Source organism: Lutjanus erythropterus, chromosome 15, assembly GCF_056507025.1.
Source record: "Lutjanus erythropterus isolate fLutEry1 chromosome 15, fLutEry1.hap2, whole genome shotgun sequence".
Classification (NCBI taxonomy): domain Eukaryota; kingdom Metazoa; phylum Chordata; class Actinopteri; order Lutjaniformes; family Lutjanidae; genus Lutjanus; species Lutjanus erythropterus.
In genome coordinates, this window is record NC_139331.1 from 26762028 (window position 1) to 26780853 (window position 18826).

An 18826-nucleotide genomic window follows, 5' to 3' on the forward strand; every position below is an offset into this window, starting at 1 on the left:
AAGCTGGAAATGTAGAATGGGAATATGACTTTAACTTAGAAGTAATCATGTAACTGCTTGTCAATTTTTTGTTGATCGACTAATCAAATAATTGTTTGTGCGTACCTGTTCCTCAGTGTTGTTTATGGCTTGTCTCCAGGAGAATCTTTTTTTGGTTCCTGGTAGTACCTTTCATAATTGTTCGACCTGGAACCCTTTCAGAGGATTCTACCTAGAACCCAACATAAAAGATTACACCTAGAACCATCTGTGAAAATGTTCCATCCAAACTCCCAATGCGAGGATCTACAAAGAACCCTTCTATGTTGTAATGGTTCCACTCGTAACCCTCATTGGGTGTTCTAGCCTAACTGTCCAGGGGGATCTGCTGAGAACCACTGCATGTTCCAAGGGTTTCAGTTACAACCCACTTGTCTTTTAAATTTTCCACATTTTAAACCGACACATTACAAACTGTAATGAAAAAGTAACTTTTTCATTTTTGAACATAAAGCCACAAACTTAACAAAGTACCCAGTCAAGAAGAGTAGGCATGATGGATCTAAAAAAGATCTATGAATACTCTGCATACAAAATGTATATTTTTATTCACACATTTGTTAAAATCCGTGTTAGTGAGCACTTCTCCTATGCCAAGTAAATCAATCCACCTGACAGGTGTGGCACATAGAGATTCTAATTAAATAGCAGTGATTATAGCACAGCTGTGCCTTGGACTAGTGACAACAAAAGGGTGCTCTGAAATGTGCAGTTTTATCACGCAGCATAATGTCACAGATGTCACAAGTTTTCAGGGAGCATGCAGTTGGCATGCTGACTGCAGAAATGCCCACCAGAGCTGTTGCCCATGAACTGAATAGATGTGTCACTATTTCAATATTAAATTGAAAATTGATCAAAATGAGCAATCACTTTTAGTAATTGAAGTCAAAGGCCAGATCGGAGATTCTCCATAGCTCTGCGAGGAATGAAAGATGATTCCATTGTAACATGAACAATGTCTTTTCAGTCCTCTTCCATGACAGTGAACACAATACCTTTCAATAACTGTTATTATATGCTTATCTAGCCATACTACGGCTGATTTAAGTAACTTAAGTACTACATGTAACCTGAAGCACTTCACTATCACTGCAAATGACACTTGCCAGGGCATAAAACCATTAATCTGTTTATCTTTATTCATTTATTCATTCATTTATTCATTTCATTATTGGCACTGGCTGCGCATGTAGATGCAGCAGCCAGTGGCTCCCTCAAACATCCCTACTTTCCTCCTCTAATCTAATTTTTTGGCTTTATTGTTGGGCAGATTGTGCTCCAAGTTGATAGAATGCAACACAAAAGACTCCAGCAGGAGGCGGACTATGTGTTTTTACATCTATGATGCTTCCTCTTTCCCAGATTTTGAACTTTATGTATGTGAGGATGTCGACCATATTATCATCAGCCATCTTGTTGCTGCTGTTTATGTTCAACCTGACACAAATTCAAAAAGAGTTATTTCTAGGGTGCGTACATGTATGTATATATGTTTTTATTTTCTTTTATGTTTTCAGTCTATTCCATTCTGAATACAATCAATTATTTGTATATTGTAGTCTAACAAAGGCATCACTGTCAGTCCTAATTGAAAATCAAGTTTAAATTGTGGCCATAAAATCGAAAGTCAAATCAATTTGTGGATTTGGAGGATTATGACAGCCCTCAACATCATTAGCCATCTCTAATATCCTCTCTGAGAATTTGGCAGCACATCCAACAGGTCTTACAACCGCAGACCACGTGTAACCACGCCTCCCACTGGTTTGAGGTTCATCGAGGATGTACCACTGTGTATATCTGCGAGACGCTTTCAAGTATCTTCCAAAAAAATCTCTGTTTTTGTCCCCTGCTCTTTAATATTCTCTGATGCCTCTCCTCTTGCCAGTGAATGTTTCCCGCTGTGTTATCTAAATTCTAGCAGCTTTGTAGTAAATGTGTCACCAGTTTTCCCCTTTTTTCCCTCATATGGGACAACAAAAAGATTGGTATGGCATTACAAAGGAAATGTGTTGAAGGGAGAGCGTTGAGGACAGTCGAACCTGACAGCTCAGGCTTCCTCATTATGGCATTCATGAGCTGTGGATATACACACAAGCTTCCTAATCTTTTTGTTGATGGAGATGCCGCCTGACTTTTGGTGTGTACATAAATAAAATGTGAGCTGATTGTGTGCCCCATCATTGTACTACCTCTATCTTGTCAGATGTGCCCTGCTACACATCAATGAAAAAAAGTTTTAATGACAACAAGTGTTGTAGAATTGTGTCCTTGATGGCCTTTATTCTTCCTCATAGTAGTGTGTTTGTGTGCTGCAAATATCAGCAAATCCCCCGACTTGGATTCATTGAAACCCTTTTGTGGATTCAGGCGAGCTCTTTGTTGTCCATCTAAATAAAACACAAGCCTGTCCTCAGCAAGCAGAGGTGCAGGCATCAGCATTGCTTGCGTGCAGGTGTGAAAAAGGTCATCAGTCTTTATGGCCAATGAATAGCGATGAACATCTGGTTACGAGGAGGGCTCCTGTTGTCCACCCCGCCTCCTCAGCTCGCTGTCAGCGCTCGACTTCTCTTCCCACTGCCTGTCAGCAGAGAGCAAGCCATCGCAGAAAACCACAGGGGAGCCTCCGCATTCACAAACAGACTTTTATTTCAAAAACCGACTTCCAGAAATCTTCTCAAAGATTCACACACAGATCTGAGTGCAGCTTCTGACAGTCAGCTGCCATCTCGGCATACACTCTCACACTCTTCACGTCCAGCAGAGCTCAAATAGATGCACTGATTGGCAGCTGCAGCTCAAGAAAAGTCAGAGCCTTTGCTGTCCTGGTTGTGATGGCAGCCATGTTTGATCAGTTTCCGCACGGGTCTTATTTTATTTATTTTTGGAGTGTTGTTTTTTTCATTATATTTGGTTTGTTCGTGTCGTTTTGTGTGCTTATGTGTGCATTTTTGAGGCTTCTGTCTGAAGCAGAAATGTAAACAGAGAGTTGAGACTCGGTCTCGTGGTGATGAGTGGGATTCGCAGTGTGTCTTTTTGTGTTTTCGCGTCTCTGTGTGTGATTTATGACTTGTGGAGGTGTCTGTAGCTTCTGTCCCCAATTTGCTAGAGGTAACAGAAGAGTTTAAAATGAAGCCATCACTGTTTGCAATAGTGATGTTAGCTTGTGTGCAACTCCCAGTATGCCACCTGCTTGTGTGTGCTTGTGCTATTTTCTGTGTATAGTTTTTTGTACTTTAGCATTTGAAGTAGTTTAGTCTGTCACAAAGTTTTTTTTTTCTTTTGTGATGTGGCTTAAAAGTGTCTCTCAGTATCTGTATGTGTGTCTAGATGACAGTAGCTCCTGTCTGCTGCAGTAGCTTATGTGTTTTTTGTTGTTGTTGTTGTTGTGTTCCTCAGTCTAATGGTTCTTCTCTGTTGTGGTTTTCAGTCACCAGACACAGACAACCTGCTGGGACCATCCAAAGATGACAGAGCTCTACCAGTCACTAGGTAAGAAAAACACACACTGGCACACACACAGTCTCATGAAAAGTGAATGTCAAAAATGTTGGCCCAAAGATTTTGTTAAAAGGAACCGTTATCATTTTCTCAGTTCCTGATATTAGGCCTTGCAGTCAGCTTTGATTTAAGGGGGTCTATTTAGCAGAAATTAAATATATTAAAAGCATGTTTTCATCAGTGTACAATGATCTGAAAATAAGAGTTGTTGTGATTCGTTACCCTGGAATGAGTTTTTTAAATCTACAAAGGGTCCTCTTCCATTGTGGCCACCATGTTACTCGGCCATTCTCATGCAGTTACTCAAAAAACAAACACTAGCTGTAGATAAAGCCTCATGTTTTGTTTGGTGTTTGCAATCTGCAAGCTCACCACTAGATGCTACTAAACCACATTGGTCCTTTAAGTGTACAGTATATGTAGAATATTTTCACGACTTTACTTTGCCTGTAGATAGCTTTTCTGACACATGTCAGTCATAGTCACATATCACTCTGCAAAGCAACCAGACTCCTTAAACAGTGAGGGAGTTGCTGGTCTACCATTGCCTCAATCAGTTAGTTTGTTTGTGTTATTGTGTGACTGACTTTGGTGTGTTAAATAGTTACTTCATATTTCTCACAATAACACAAACTGTGTTATTGTGAGACTTCAAAGTGTCCTGTGTTTGTCGGGATAAAATACAATTTTCAGGAGACTGATTGCTTTGGAGGGAGCGATATTTGGTGATGGTTTCCCACTAGAGAGGTCTGTCTGACAGCAAAGTAAAGTGCTGAAAATTCTGTAAATATATTGTACACTTACATTGATTTATTTTTTATTTATTTATTTATTTTCAGGTGGGCCTTGTTTAATTCGCTAAAATACGTTTTGCTGCTGACCCTGTCCACAGACTGCAACTTGCTGTTGTTAATTGACTGATTATCAATAAGTAGCTCCGACAAACCTAATTCAAACCTTTATAAGATATTGCACATACTGTCTCTAAGATTTCTGCTTCCACCCCAAAACAATGGAGGCGAATTTCATTTATGCTGCTTCAATTATTAAAAAATGTCATTTAAAAAATTCAGCAGTGATATTTCTGTCCAGAACCCATGTTCCTGTGTCTCTGAATAATACAAGGAATTCACTGTGACCTGTTTTATCACATTTTTGATTTAAAAAAAAAAAAAGTTGCAATGAAAACTTTTCACAGTATGTTTTGTCCATTATCCTGATGTATGGAGCTGCTGATTCTGAAAGAGATGTTTTTAGAGATCTTTTTAAATGTAATCTATTGTTGCTGTGAGCGCCACAACAGACCACAATTCCTTTCACTGCCATTGTAATGGAATGGAGGAAGATTTCTGAGACAGATAATTCAGAACATGGGCAAATAAACTCATACACTATGTGGCCAGATAAAACTAATTTAAATAATAATAATAACAATAACATTATTTATATAGCTGCTTCCGAATCATAGTGGATGAAGGAAGAAGTATAACATGTTCACCGATTCACAAGGAATTGCAGGCCTGTCCAGTGTTTTCAAGTGCTGGGTAATCTTATAACAGGAGAGACTTGGAAAATTAGTTCAAAAAGTATGCTGGAGAACCCAGACTGAAGGAGTGAACTTTATCCAAAGATTAACGCTTCAACGTCTGAAGAGTCCATCAGAGACTCTAATTGGAGTCTATCAAAGACTCTGAAAACACTGAAGGCACTGAAACATCAGCGGATAAAGTTACTTTTGCCTAAGTTTCCAAGTCTTTCCTTTTACAGAGTTACGAAGTGCTTTAAGAACACGGCATACAGTTAAAACTTTCTACATCTAGCAAACAGTAGACATAAAACAAAATATATCTGTTTTTCACTGTAAGTGAAATGTTTCTATAAAAATACACTTTCAGATGAGATTTGAAAGAGGTCAGTCGTAGTTAAGTCTGGTTGCATTGTCATGTTTCAAATTGCAGGTACATCTGTGACTTTTACAGGGTTCTAGCATGCTCATGCATAGGTCACAAATATGGCTGTTTTTGTGACATATGTCAAAATTAAAATGAAAGGAAGCAATCTCATGTTACAAATTCCATCTTGCGTGTTGTACATTTGATGAGACGATCCCCTGATCTTTTTAACGGCTGTTTTTCTGTGAGGGATCAACAAAATTTTATAGAGCCATTTCTCTCTTGTCGAGTTAGTTTACTTGTTACATTTAACTTGGAAATTGCGCCCTGATCTTTTTTGCGCTCTCTCAAGCTCCCTGTTAATATCCATGTGCATGTCTCTGTCCCTGTGGGGTGGCTAGTATGACTGTTTTTTTTAATGAGCAGCCGGATAAGTAATAAGCTGTGAAACTTTGGGAGCGTTTGCTGTCGCCCAGCAGCTCAACAAATAGCACCAGCCCCCACTGAGACAGAACTCAGTAACCTAATTACACCGTCCACATCAGCCACCCCTCCCCTCGGACATCTCCAGATGACAATAACTCACAAAAAGCTGGCTTTCACTGAAGACAGAGGTCCAGCTTTTGTTACCCAGCAGGCAGATTTCTGTTGCACTTTGTTTTCTGATTTTCTGCCTCCGTTTTCTTTTTGTCCATCTACCTTTCATCTCTGTGTCTCTATCCCTGCCTGTAGCGGACCTGAACAATGTGAGATTCTCAGCATACCGAACAGCCATGAAGATCCGCAGACTACAGAAAGCACTGTGCTGTAAGTAAGACACACACACACACACTCTCATACACACCTTAATACCTACAGTCGTGGTCTGCTTCTTTTGAAGTCTGGGTGCAGCGAGGGGATGCAGTAATGATTTGAAGCTTTGCCAGACGCTGTGCCAGAACAGCGTAGGAGCCAAGGATATTTTGGCTTTAAAATTACACGCTCCCCTGTCAGCAAGTGTGTATGTGTGCATGATTTTGTCCACGCACAGTCACAGCTGGCGCTTGTGTTAAGCCTGTTGAGCATAGCCTCATTTGGTGTGCACAGGTGGGATCTTTTTTAGGGTCTGCTTTTTTAAAACAAGAGCTGCTGTTTTCTTGTTTTTATAATGGAGGCTTTTGATAAAAGCAGCTATTATCTACAGTCTCAGGTGGCTATCAGCCCTACCTACACACACACTGCAGGTGCATCCAGACTCCCCCCTTTATGAGGTTTCAACCAGCAGCTACTGGGGCTCTGCACAGTGTAATAGTAACGGTGACAAATGTTAACTATTATCCAGCTGTTGACATTATTATAGTAGCACACGCTGCGAGCCCACACTGCTCATTTACATCCTGCTGTTTGTAGGAAGTTTGCTCTGTGTGCATGTGGGAAACAAATGCCTCATGCAAGTGTGTGTGCAGCTCTGGCCTGTGCACCTGAATAATCGTGGGTACCACAGTGTGTTATTGTGTTTGCTGGTAGTTAATGAGTTTGAATGATTCGGGCATTTTAGTTTTCTATCTCATATTGGCTCTGATCACACGCGTGTGTTTGTGACGGGAATGCATTAGTCTGAGTGATTTCGACTTGGGGCGCTGCAATTCAATTTCATCCATTAGATTAGAACAGTGCAAAACACACACACATGCCCGCACACACACACGCATGCAGCAGAAGGATCAGTAGTTATTAGTTATTAGCCTGGATCTATGTGGGATCTGTGCTTGGAGACCTGTGTGAGCCTGTATGAATGTTTGTAAATGTGTGTATTTGTGTGTCCCAACACACATGACAGGGACACTATAAAATGGCTAATTGGGTTAAGTTTGTGCCAGGGGGCTGGAGAAGCACAAATTAGCTTGCGTGGCATCCCACTAATGTGCCGCAGCTTCTCAGCTTCATATCTGCGCGAGTAGTGAGAAAGCTAGAGAGAAGTAAAGTTTTGCTTTCTGACAGCATGGCTGCCCTGCTCTGCTTCGCTCCACGTGGATGCACCCCAGTAATTAGCACTGTCTGGGGACTAGGGGGTAACATAAGGCAAGGAAGCCACAAAGGGGTTGACAAGGAGCAAGAGACAGGGCAAATGAGGAGACTTAAGTCAGGAGAGGAGGTGAGAGGGATGAGAGCTGCAGGAGAGGGAGCAGAGTTTACATGACTTGTTGAAAAGTGCTAGAGGATCAGAGGAAGAGATGCATACAGAACTACACAGTGTTTGTGCCTAATAGAAACTGTTTTCCATTGTTTCACTCTAATATATTATAAAAAGTTATTGTATTTTAGTATTTGTTATTTAGTTCCCAAATACTTACTGAGTGTTGTTAAAAGAAAAGGTTATGTATCACAGTGGTAAACATAACCCTGTCCAAACTTTTTTGGAACATGTTGTAGGCATCAAATTCAGAATGAGTGTATATTTACAAAAAACAAATAAGTTTATCAGTTTGGAATTGGGGTTGTAGAAATACACGTAAGGGGGATGTATAAATAAGATGAAAAATGTTTTATTGTGGCAATGATCAGTATCTACACTGTAATGGCCTTCAGTTTAGTCATGGTAATTAACCACACGGTGTATTTTTTTTTTTACCAGCTAGCAGAGTCTAAATGTTTTGAACAGAGATGGGGTTAACTGGTGGACCTTTTCAGTGGACCTTGAATAAATTACTAATTAAGAGCCCTATCAGGATATGAGTTTGCTCATTATAGATCTATAAATTCATTTAAAAACATGGTGTCCAAAATACATACTAGCTGCTAAGTCTACCCATGTTTAGAGTACAGCCCCTGGAAACAATCATGAGAAAGAAATATTCAGAAATACACTACATCCACATCTAAATTATGTCTTTCATAGGTGCTAGTAGGCCTGCAGCTTTTGACGGAGCCAGGCTTGTTCTTTTCCCCTATTTCCACTCTTTGTGCTAAACTCAAGCTAACTAGCTTCTAGGTCCAGTCTCATATATGAACAGACCAGAACAGATATGAAGACAAGAAACTAAACTAACATAAACCCATGTTTTTCTTTCATAGTGAATCCATTTTCAATGTTTATAAACTAGAAATTTGTTCTAAGAACTTCTGGGAAGAAATGACAAGTTAATTTATTGTAGGAGCCAAAATAAGCATAAATAAAACTCAGAAGTGAACATGTGCTCTTGGAGAGTTGTTAATCCTGAAGTGAAGAAAGAAGAGAGTGAAAAGGCATATTTAGTATGTATTACATATTTACTATTGTATTGTACAGTTATCCTTAATTATTCACCATTAATCATCATAGTATATCTTTTTGAATTACTTATTTTTGGTCTTTCAAGATTTTCTGCAGATATTTCACCTCGACCCAAAATTAATTAAATTTTTCTAGCAGCGTGTCACTGTGCATCATTAAATGAGTGATACATTTTTAACAGGAGGAATGGCCCAGTGGGATGAATGACAAGAGGACTGGTTCTTTTAAGTAACCCGCTTTGTTTTGTTCGCCTGCTAAACCAACTCATTAACAACTTTTTTCCTAATCTTTCTTTCTCTTTTTTTTGCTCTATAGTTTAGAGAATATTATATATCCAAGACAAAACTGACAGAAAGGCAGGACTGAGGAAAAAAAAGTGCAAATAAAAATCTGTATGCTACTTCAGCACCATGGACAGCGCCATAGGTTTATGAACACACAGCACAATTAAGCTACAGATACTTTAGATTCTAACCTCAGTCAGATCTCAGCTGATGTGCATCAAAAGAACATTCATTACTTGACCATATTTAGTATGCATTCTGTATACTTTGTGTACACTTTTCTAGTGTGAACGCACAACATACACAAAACTTGCTTAGAATCAGTATCAAGTGTTAAACTGGGACACATTATTTCAGAAATTTCTTGATCCAAGTTGATTTTTAAATGGGTTAAATAATCTCACCTCACAGGCAGATTTTGTTTTTTTGCATATTCTAAGAAAATATCTACTGAACAACAGCTGCTGCCAATGTCCTATATTTTATCTATGTTTCAGTTACTTTGTTTGGTCCTGATGTGTTTGCGTGTGTTTACACAGCTGGCTTCTTTGTTTTATAATGTTGTCCCAAAGGACTCGATTAGCCTGTTTTGTTTATTTTTCTCCCACTGTTTACGCACAGTCTTACTTTTAAGATACACAAGTGATCACCATAGTATAGAAGACGATGGAAGCATAATTGAGACATTGATATAAATACAATATTCATTTTTTGCTTTTTCGTTGGAAATGTAGCCAACAAATTAAATTAGAAGAAACTAGACTGCTCTCAGTCTGACTCTTTTACATTTTTCCCTCGTTTGTCTTTTTCTGTTCAGATTTCTCTCTTGTATTAATATTTCACCACAGTGATCCGTCTGTTGTCTGCCTGTACTCCCAGCAGACTCTCGCTCTTAGTTGTTTTGAACTATTTTGGACAAAGTATCAGTCAAGTCTGCAGTTTTGAAGTGCCTCTATGAATAGACTGTGCCATTTTCAGCTCCTCGTCCTGTTCAGATTTGTTGGCATTTTTAGAAAAATGTGAGTCACTTGTGAAAGCCCAATGAACGAGTCTGAGAGGTTGCTAATGGTTCTGACTCTGTCTTTTTCTTCTTTTTGTCCCCTGTCACCCCTTGTGTGATTTCTGTTTTTTCTTTTCTCTTTGTTCCTTCCCACTGTTCTTGTTAACCTTTCTCTGCTCTCCTCCCTTTTTCCCTTTCACTGTTTTCTCCCCATCTGTCTCCTCATTGTTTCTCTCCTACTCTGTCCTCTGTTTTCTTTTCCATCTACTGTAACTTCTCTCTGCCACTCCCCCTCCCATCTGCAGTGGACCTGTTGGACCTCAATGTGGCCCAGAACACCTTTGAGCAGCACAAGCTCACCAACAACAATCAGCTGCTGTCCGTTCCCGACATCATCAACTGCCTGACATCCATCTACGATGGCCTGGAGCAGGAGCACAAAGACCTGGTCAACGTGCCGCTCTGCGTTGACATGTGTCTCAACTGGCTGCTCAACGTTTACGACACGTACGTATACCATCTGTTTTGCATTGTTTGCTAGTATTAGGCAATAATAAGTGTAACCTATTTTTAGTAACAATTACAGTAAAATCTTATGGTATAATTACACTGGGTCTCATTTACTGTAGATTAATACCCTCCAGCCTCTTAAAAACAGTGTAATGGTAACCTAATAAGCCTTTAACATAACATGATTAACAATAAACCTGTAGCATACATGAAGCCAACATTGATAATTAGCATTGTCTTTCTCTTGGTTTAGTCTCAGCCAGCAGACGGTGGCGGCGGGACGCAGACGATTATGTTACCTGACAATTGTATAGTCATGAAAAAGAGTGTCAAAACAATCATTTATGTTTTCACAAATTTAAATAATTTAACCTCAATGATTTAACCTCATTAGCTATAAAGCTAGTTGCAAGTTAATGTTATATAGCTGATGCTTAGCTAAACATGTTTGCCAACTATCTACAGGCACTTACATTAAGATTCATATTATTACAAGTGACTCACCTATCCAGGTGCGTTTTCAGGTACCTAATGAAGTTTGATGAGATTGTTTCAGCATCCTTTATTTGATTCCACGGATGTTGCATCTAGCAAGTGTTTTGTTTTGGCTTTGTGTAAAATTGTTATAGTAAAAGGTTATGACAAGTGGCACTGCAGTTGTAGGTGCCTGCAGCCTACAGTCATCTGTGGCTGCACGCAGGTAACGCATGATAATAATGGAAGGAATGACTTCAGCTCCTCAGACATTTCCTTAATGTTAAATGCACAATATGTAAATTCTGATGATTTTGCGTCTCACTTGCATTAAAACAAAATACGAAAGACTTCTTTTGATGACATCATTAAGTAGCGTGGGATTATGGTAGTTGTTATTTTCAAAGCAACAACAACCTCCACAGCTGCATGCATAAATCATGTAAACCAGGTATTAATAATATATTTTTCATGTTAAGTTTAGTCACATTGGCTGACTTTCTTTCTCACACTCCCACATATCTCACGTATCCCATGTTTGCCTGGAAGTTAAAACAGCAATCAACTAGCTAGCAGTGGCCAGCAGGAAACACAAAGTTACCTTGAATAAATTACAGATTTCTCTGCGTTTGAAGATTGTTGGAAACATTTGGGATAATGTAAGTCCACAGCTCAAGAAAATATAGTTATATCTTATGTTTTCGGAAATTTTAATGGTCCAAAAATAAATAAATAAAGATTGTTCACGAGTCCCAGATCTCTCATGTTAAGTCTCCCATCACTGTTCAACTTAAGTGTGACCCAAGTCCCTATCGCCGGCATTTGCCTCAGTTGGCATATGAATGGCTGTTAAACACCATCTTTGTTTGAGAGCAGATGTTTACACACATGCTCAAATATACTGTGCACTTGCATCAACAGTATGGACAAACTGCATCATCACATGTGTGTACATGTGCTGTAAACCAACATGCTTACTGGTGTAAACATCGTTTGTGGTTACACAGAAAATGCATTAATCTCACCAGCTCTCTCCCACAATGAAAGAAGCACACACACACTTGAAGATTCTTCGCTTTCCAGGCACATAATGATTTTCTGTCACTGCTGCTGCATATAATTCAGATCTGAACTGAAGCGAACACACAAACAGACTGTTTATACACAAACATACACCCACAATAAATATAACTGACTCATTGCCACTGTCTGATGTGTGTGTGTGTGTGTGTGTGTGTGTGTGTGTGTGTCCCTGCAGTGGTCGCAGTGGAAAGATCCGTGTCCTGTCCATGAAGATCGGTTTACTTTCTCTCTGCAAGGGACACCTGGAGGAGAAATACAAATGTAAGTGCCAATGTGTCAGTGAGATATGTGCTGATGCACACATGCACTTTAAACACATCACCATCACAGGCCAGTCTGTGGCGAGTTCATCCCATACTGCTCCAGCATGGCTGCAATCCCAGCAGTATTAATCAAACTCACAGAAAGACAGAGAGAGGAGCTGGAGAACGGCTCGTCTAATTGGATGAGAGACCTCCTACGCGTTTCCCCTGTTCTTTATTTAATTTTCTTTTCTGATTTATTTTGGAGGATTAGAGAGCGTGAATATAGGCTTGCTGCACTGGGAGGAGACTGTCATTTTGGCTTCCTGCTCTTTGTTTCTGCTGCTTTATCTCCCTCTGTCTATCTTCCTCCACTGTCACAGCTCACACCATTGTTCATCCATCCAACAGTGTCACTTTGTCTTCCGTTCTGTCTTACTTACTCTTGCTTCCCCCTCTTCTCTCCATCCTCCTTCCCCTGTTCCCTCTTCCTCTTCCCTTTCTCTTGCCGTGGCATCCCTGAGCCTATTCGTTCCACTGGCAGTTTCTATTAGCCTGAGAAGGGTATCAAGCACGCCTGATTGCATCCTTCCTCCTTTACTCTTTTAGAGTCTCATTGGCTGTCAGTCCCATGAATATAGCTACACACACACACACACACACACACACACACACACACACACGCACCTAACCAGGCATACTGCCATTTGACACTCTTTTTCTGACACTTGCGTATGTCAAACGTAATCTTGTAGCAGAAAGTTGCAAGTCAGAGACGTGGGTGCTGATCAGTCAGATGACATGAGAGGTGTGATTTGGAATGGGGTCAGGAACACACATCATCCCTGGTGTTTGCATATACCCCCCCCCACACACACACACACACACACACATAACGGGAGGTGGCATCAGGACCAGACCTCACACAGAGATCAAAGTCAGCTGCAAGCAGAGCAGAAAGACCTGTCATGCCCTTCGTTTCCCCCTCCCCTCTTTCTTAGCATTACCCTCTCTGCTCTCTTTGCTCAGTTTGTGCATGAGCTCTGGGGACGTTTCATAGCTTAATCTAAGACACAACGCTGTCAGGGTGTTAACTGGCCGAGCCTGCGTGTCACTGGGCAGGCGTCCATATCCAGTACGGCTCTGTCAGTTGCTGAAGGAGAGTGTGGTGGAGAGTTGGAGGCAGGGAGGGAAATATTGGAAGAGAAGGAGCCTTGAATGTAAGAAGGAAGACAGGAAAATTAAAAAATCTGGGTTCCTATGCAGTATGGAAAAGTGTAGAGTTTGATATTAGTTATTTCCACATCTGGATAAGTATTTTTTTTAAAAAGAAAAGATAGTGTAGAAAATATATGTGTATTTTCAGGCTCTGTTCTGTTTTCTGAGATATAAAATTCTAAATTTCTAAAAAAAAATTGATCATATAAGCTGAGTCTCTTGAATCTTTACTTTAAAGGGACAGTTCACCCCAGAGTCAAAATTACATGTATTTATTAGTAGTTCTTTCACATAAAGAAGTAGTTCCTATATGAAACTTGCATAACCAGGTCATGATTTCTGGAAAGTGCAACTGGTTATATTTTTCAAATGCATTTTTTGGCGCCTTGAGCATGACAAGCCAAGTGTCATGTAATTCTCTTATTTTTAAAAGAAGGCAGACATCTGTACAGTTGATATTTCCAAAACTCTGCAACTCACACCAAAACTATGTACATGGATAAATATCTTTAAATGCCTGTATTTTTGATTTTGGTGTGAATTGTCCCTTTAATTGCCAAATATTAAGCTTATTTATCAAAAGAGACTAAACATATCGGAGAAACATTAATATAACATTAATTTGTTTAGTTATTTGGCAGCATAATAGCATAAATAGTCAAAATATAGCCTGTTAACAGGTGGGTTTTAAAACCACTTATTTGCATAATAAACCTCTAGCTATTTGAACTTAGATGCCAAATATGGTCCAAAAGATTCACCAAGAAGTCTGGAAAAGTGTGTAGGAACCTTGAAAAATGCATCTATTCCCTGTTTTCTTCCATATCCTCCCTACCACCTCCCTTCCATAAATACACACATACACACTTTTCCTCCCACTCTGCACTACAGTCACACTTCCACCCTCTACATCTATTTCTACTTTTATCTATTATTTTAAATGTCATGCACAGGCTCTGACTCTTTTCTCTTTGTCCCCCTCTCGACCTCATCTGCCTCCACCCTGTTCTCCCGGCTCAGACCTCTTCAGGCAGGTAGCGTCGGCAGGTGACACGTGTGACCAGAGGCAGCTTGGTCTGCTCCTCCATGAAGCCATCCAGATCCCGAGGCAGTTGGGGGAGGTGGCCGCCTTCGGAGGCTCAAACATCGAACCCAGCGTCCGCAGCTGCTTCCAGCATGTATGTTCTCCCTCAAATGCACAGCATGCATGTCAGTGCATCCACACATCTAAAGAGTGTACTGTATAAGCACATAAGCCAGGGATTGAGGCATGACATTATGTTCTTAATACCAGATGGATTACAGGCAGGAGGAAGAAATCCTTTTTGGAATTCTATTTTGGACGTTGTTACCACTAGTTTTCTGAAAAAAAACGGATGTACGCTTAACAACACACATCCACAATCCATGTTTTCGCATCATAAGAAAGTCATAATTCTTAATCCGCATTGTACTAGAAATAGTCCATTTCAAATAAGAAATATGAAAAACTAGATTTATGAGAGAAAGACACGTTTCTCACCACATGGACAAACTTCATTAAAGTGTGGTTAATTGACAAAAATATAATAATTTGCATCTATTTTGATAATGTGCTTTCATATCTGCAGTTTGGTCCACTTCCTCCCACTGTACAAAACTGAAGCCAAAATATCCCGGATATGAGCACGGCCATCTTATGCTGGTGATGTCATGTGCGTTAATGGCGAGCTCTGGAGCTGCGCTTTTGAGTTCCTGCCCACGCAGTCAGCAGACTCAATCATGGCATGAAACCCAATTTTTATATCATCAAATGAAGAATTAAAACCAAACTGATGAGAAAAATGAACATACATCAGCGTGTTGTTTGGCCCATGTCCCACCTATTAACATTGGGAAAACAGCCCACCAACCAGAGGGCGATGGAGATGCTTTGGCTTCACTTTGGGGGAACTCTCATGTTGACATATATACTATATACAGTCTCTTGTCCAAACCAAAATAAAAAATATACGTTGCATTTTGCCAAGAACCAAGAAAGTTATACAGACAGATAGGCAACTTGATGATTGCTCAGTTTTGGCGATTGTCACCCTGCATCATCAGTACATCATCAGGGCCCAAAAAGATTCCAGTGACTTGCTAAGTTTATTAAGTAATGACTGATTATAAGCAATATTAGTATTATTAGACTGCCAATCAAGGGCATGTTATGAATAATGACTAACAGATAGAGACAGGACAAAAAGAAGGCGTCTTGTGCAGTGTAATGATTGGGTGTTTATTACTGTGGGATGGCTGTCAAACACTTTTTAATGGATTAAATGAACTGAGAAAGTACACAGCGTAGGATGCAAGAAGCGCATTTTTAACAGCTTTTGCCTTACTAAGTTAAGTACTTGCGCTGACATGCATATGTGTTAACAGGGTTATGGCAAATGATTTACAGTTCAATAATAAGGTGCCTCCTGAAGAGATTTCCTCATCAGCAGTTTAGCTTTAAATCATACTAAAATCACATACTTGCTATCATAAAATCCTGTGGTCGGTTCGTTTGCTTTCACACCACAAACTGCAGAGTCCTCTTGGAGATGGACACCACCCTTTTAAAGTGGCCTCAGCCCGCTTGTTTGATCCACACCAAAGTTCAATCGACAGCTTTCACATCAGCCCAATCAAACCTGACTCCCCAGACAAACGAACCAGGGTTTGTTTTAACCCAGCTAAACAGGTTTTGTACGAAAGCACCGTTAATTACTAATTAAAAGTTGCAGCCCAAATGCAGTCAGAAGCTAATTAAGGTTTACAAAGTTTGCCCTAGTCAGAACAAATTAGAACATTAGAACACAGCAAAACTAAAACAACTATTTTTAAAATAGATAGATTGCTGTTTTTCCTCATAATATCCAGCCATTCTTGATTTGAAAAACTAGCACATCCACATATTCCAGAGACAGTCAGGTGTTTAGTCTGATGGTGGTACACCCTCTCCAGGCACAGAGTTTGCATTAAATCTAAGGACTCTCAGCTTCTTGAGCGGCTGCTGCTTGGCTCTTCATTACTGCAGAGGGTTTTCCTCCAGTGGAATATGTTATGTGTAACATCTGCTGCATACAGTATTACAAAATAAAATTGATTAGTTGTGATGTTGCCAGGGAATGATCGATTAATACATTCCTCACATTTGTCCTCAGAGCCTCACCTAACATATGTTTATTTCTGCCAGGGTCAGAGATATTTTATATATGTTGCAGCTTAAAGATATTTTTAAAAACTGGCTGCATGCCAATTCCACTTTCATTCTTGTGTGAATCGCTTTTTGTCACACCCTCTGAGCCAGTTTGTGATACAAATCAACACATATATGATACAGTTATTAAAAAGCTGAACACTTGAGAAGCAAAACATGGGATTTATTGTTGGACTGAATCATAGCAGATCAACCTTTTCTACATTTGCTTCTAAATTTACCCATGGGTTTGTTTAGCTTTATGTTCATGTAAAGGTTTTAGAGTCAAAGTAACCAAAGGTTGGTTTCTCATATTTGTCAGCATATTTAGAGCTGGTGACATTACTGGTAATAGTTTTTGGCAAGTGGTCAGTACTGTAAGAGATTAACTTTCAATGCATCCTCCCAAAGCTAATTGTCATTAAGCGCCACAGTCTCCTCCATGTTTTCCAGCTATCTACCACCTGCCTCTCTCAATCCTGTAAAATTGCTTCAATATTTAAGCTCTACTGACCAACCATGAAGCCCCAAATGGCCTCTAGTCTTCTGCTGGCTGTCCTCTAGTGTTTTACTGCGGCCAGCTAACCACTTTTTCCTGGGTTTATCTCTGGACGTTACTGGCATTTAATGATGTCCTCATCCCCTCGGGATCACTGTTTCATTTTTCTCACTCCTTTTCCCCTGGCTCATGCCTCAGCAGTCATAAATGGGAGCCAAACATTAAAATTAGGAAGCTATAAATTTCGCTGATTTCCAGCGCCGCGCTTCTCAAAATAGCAGAGTGAGGTGGTTTTAAACCTTATCTCTCTCCCCTTTTTCTTCTCAGAATAATGAAAACATATTTCTTTCCCCTTCTTGCCCACAATTCGCTCCCTCTTGATGACATATTAATACACACATTGCACAAGTAGAGGTGAGCACGCACAAAACGTGCACAAATTGCCCACAGACTTGATTGTGATTTGCTGTGCCAGCTGTAGTCCAGTTGGCCATTAATCATTCAATCATCAAACCAAGTTGGCAGGTAGAGACTGACACACACACACAGTCTCGCCCATTTACACACTCACACACATATACAAGCAAAAGCCCTGTGTCACCTGTGTGTCCGTCTGCCCTGCCAGTGACAGTGCAGTCACCCAGTCCATTTGGTTTAATGGGGCTGTGATGAACGAGTGGCGGCGCCATAAATATGGCCTCTTTCACTGTTCCTTTGTCAGTCTCCTTCATTTACCCATCCATCCGTCTATCTAGCCATCCTTTCAGCCATCTCTTCTCTGCAGTAATTAATCTGTAAGTGCTATAAATCTGCCATTATGTGGCACAGAGGAGGGAGGGAAGGCAAAGATGAGACGAGTGTATGGGAAAGGAGAGACAGAGAGGTGCTCTGATTGTTCAGAGGAAGGTCAAATGGAAGGGTGAAGAATTTAAAGATGATTTGAGATATCATCAGGTTGAAAGTTTCAGTGGCAGGCTTCTCACTTGTCAACCGGTATCTTAAATAAGCTTTGTCATTCACTTCAGCCCATCTGGAAAAACCATACTGACATTAAACATAACTGATGATTACTTTTGCCTGAAATGTATTTACACAAGTGATCTTTTGGGAACAGGCTATCATTTTAGGCCCTAGGCAATATGAGTACCCGCACCTGTAACTGATAAGTTATTGAGAATTATTACATTTTGACATAGCATTTCTATTTAAGTGATGCAGCTTTTCTAGCCTTTAGGGTAGAGGTCAAGTGGTCCAGGAACTCCCAGACTCAGCCATCTCAGTAAATCAAATCTGTGAAATCCAATAATAATAAACTTACTTTTGGGCTTCTAGGACATTTACACATTTACTCAAATATTCACTCATTCATATACTCAGCCATATACATATATCCAAATATATGTACATATGTACATACTTATATTTATTGACTGCCTGTGTATATTCCTGCTCACGAAGTCACTCATTCAGAGACCTAGTGTAGATATTTATGGGCAGCTGCTATGGTTGGGTATCAGTACTCTGTGCCTTTAAGATAGAATCAGAAATGACTAAGTACTGAGTAGTATCAAAAGTTCTCCTTTGAAATGATAGCAGTGGTCAATCCTACCTACCTACTAC

The 18826-nt window shown here is 40.0% G+C and overlaps 1 protein-coding gene across 1 annotated transcript in view; it reads left to right on the forward strand.

Annotated features, from left to right (window-relative positions):
* utrn (utrophin) overlaps window positions 1–18826 on the forward strand; it is a 215888-nt gene that overhangs the window by 152209 nt on the left and 44853 nt on the right. Inside the window, exons 62-66 of the mRNA XM_084737221.1 lie at window positions 3473–3534; window positions 6168–6242; window positions 10278–10479; window positions 12215–12300; window positions 14520–14677. Coding sequence (XP_084593347.1) covers window positions 3473–3534; window positions 6168–6242; window positions 10278–10479; window positions 12215–12300; window positions 14520–14677 — 583 coding nt within the window. The remainder of the gene's footprint in view (window positions 1–3472; window positions 3535–6167; window positions 6243–10277; window positions 10480–12214; window positions 12301–14519; window positions 14678–18826) is intronic.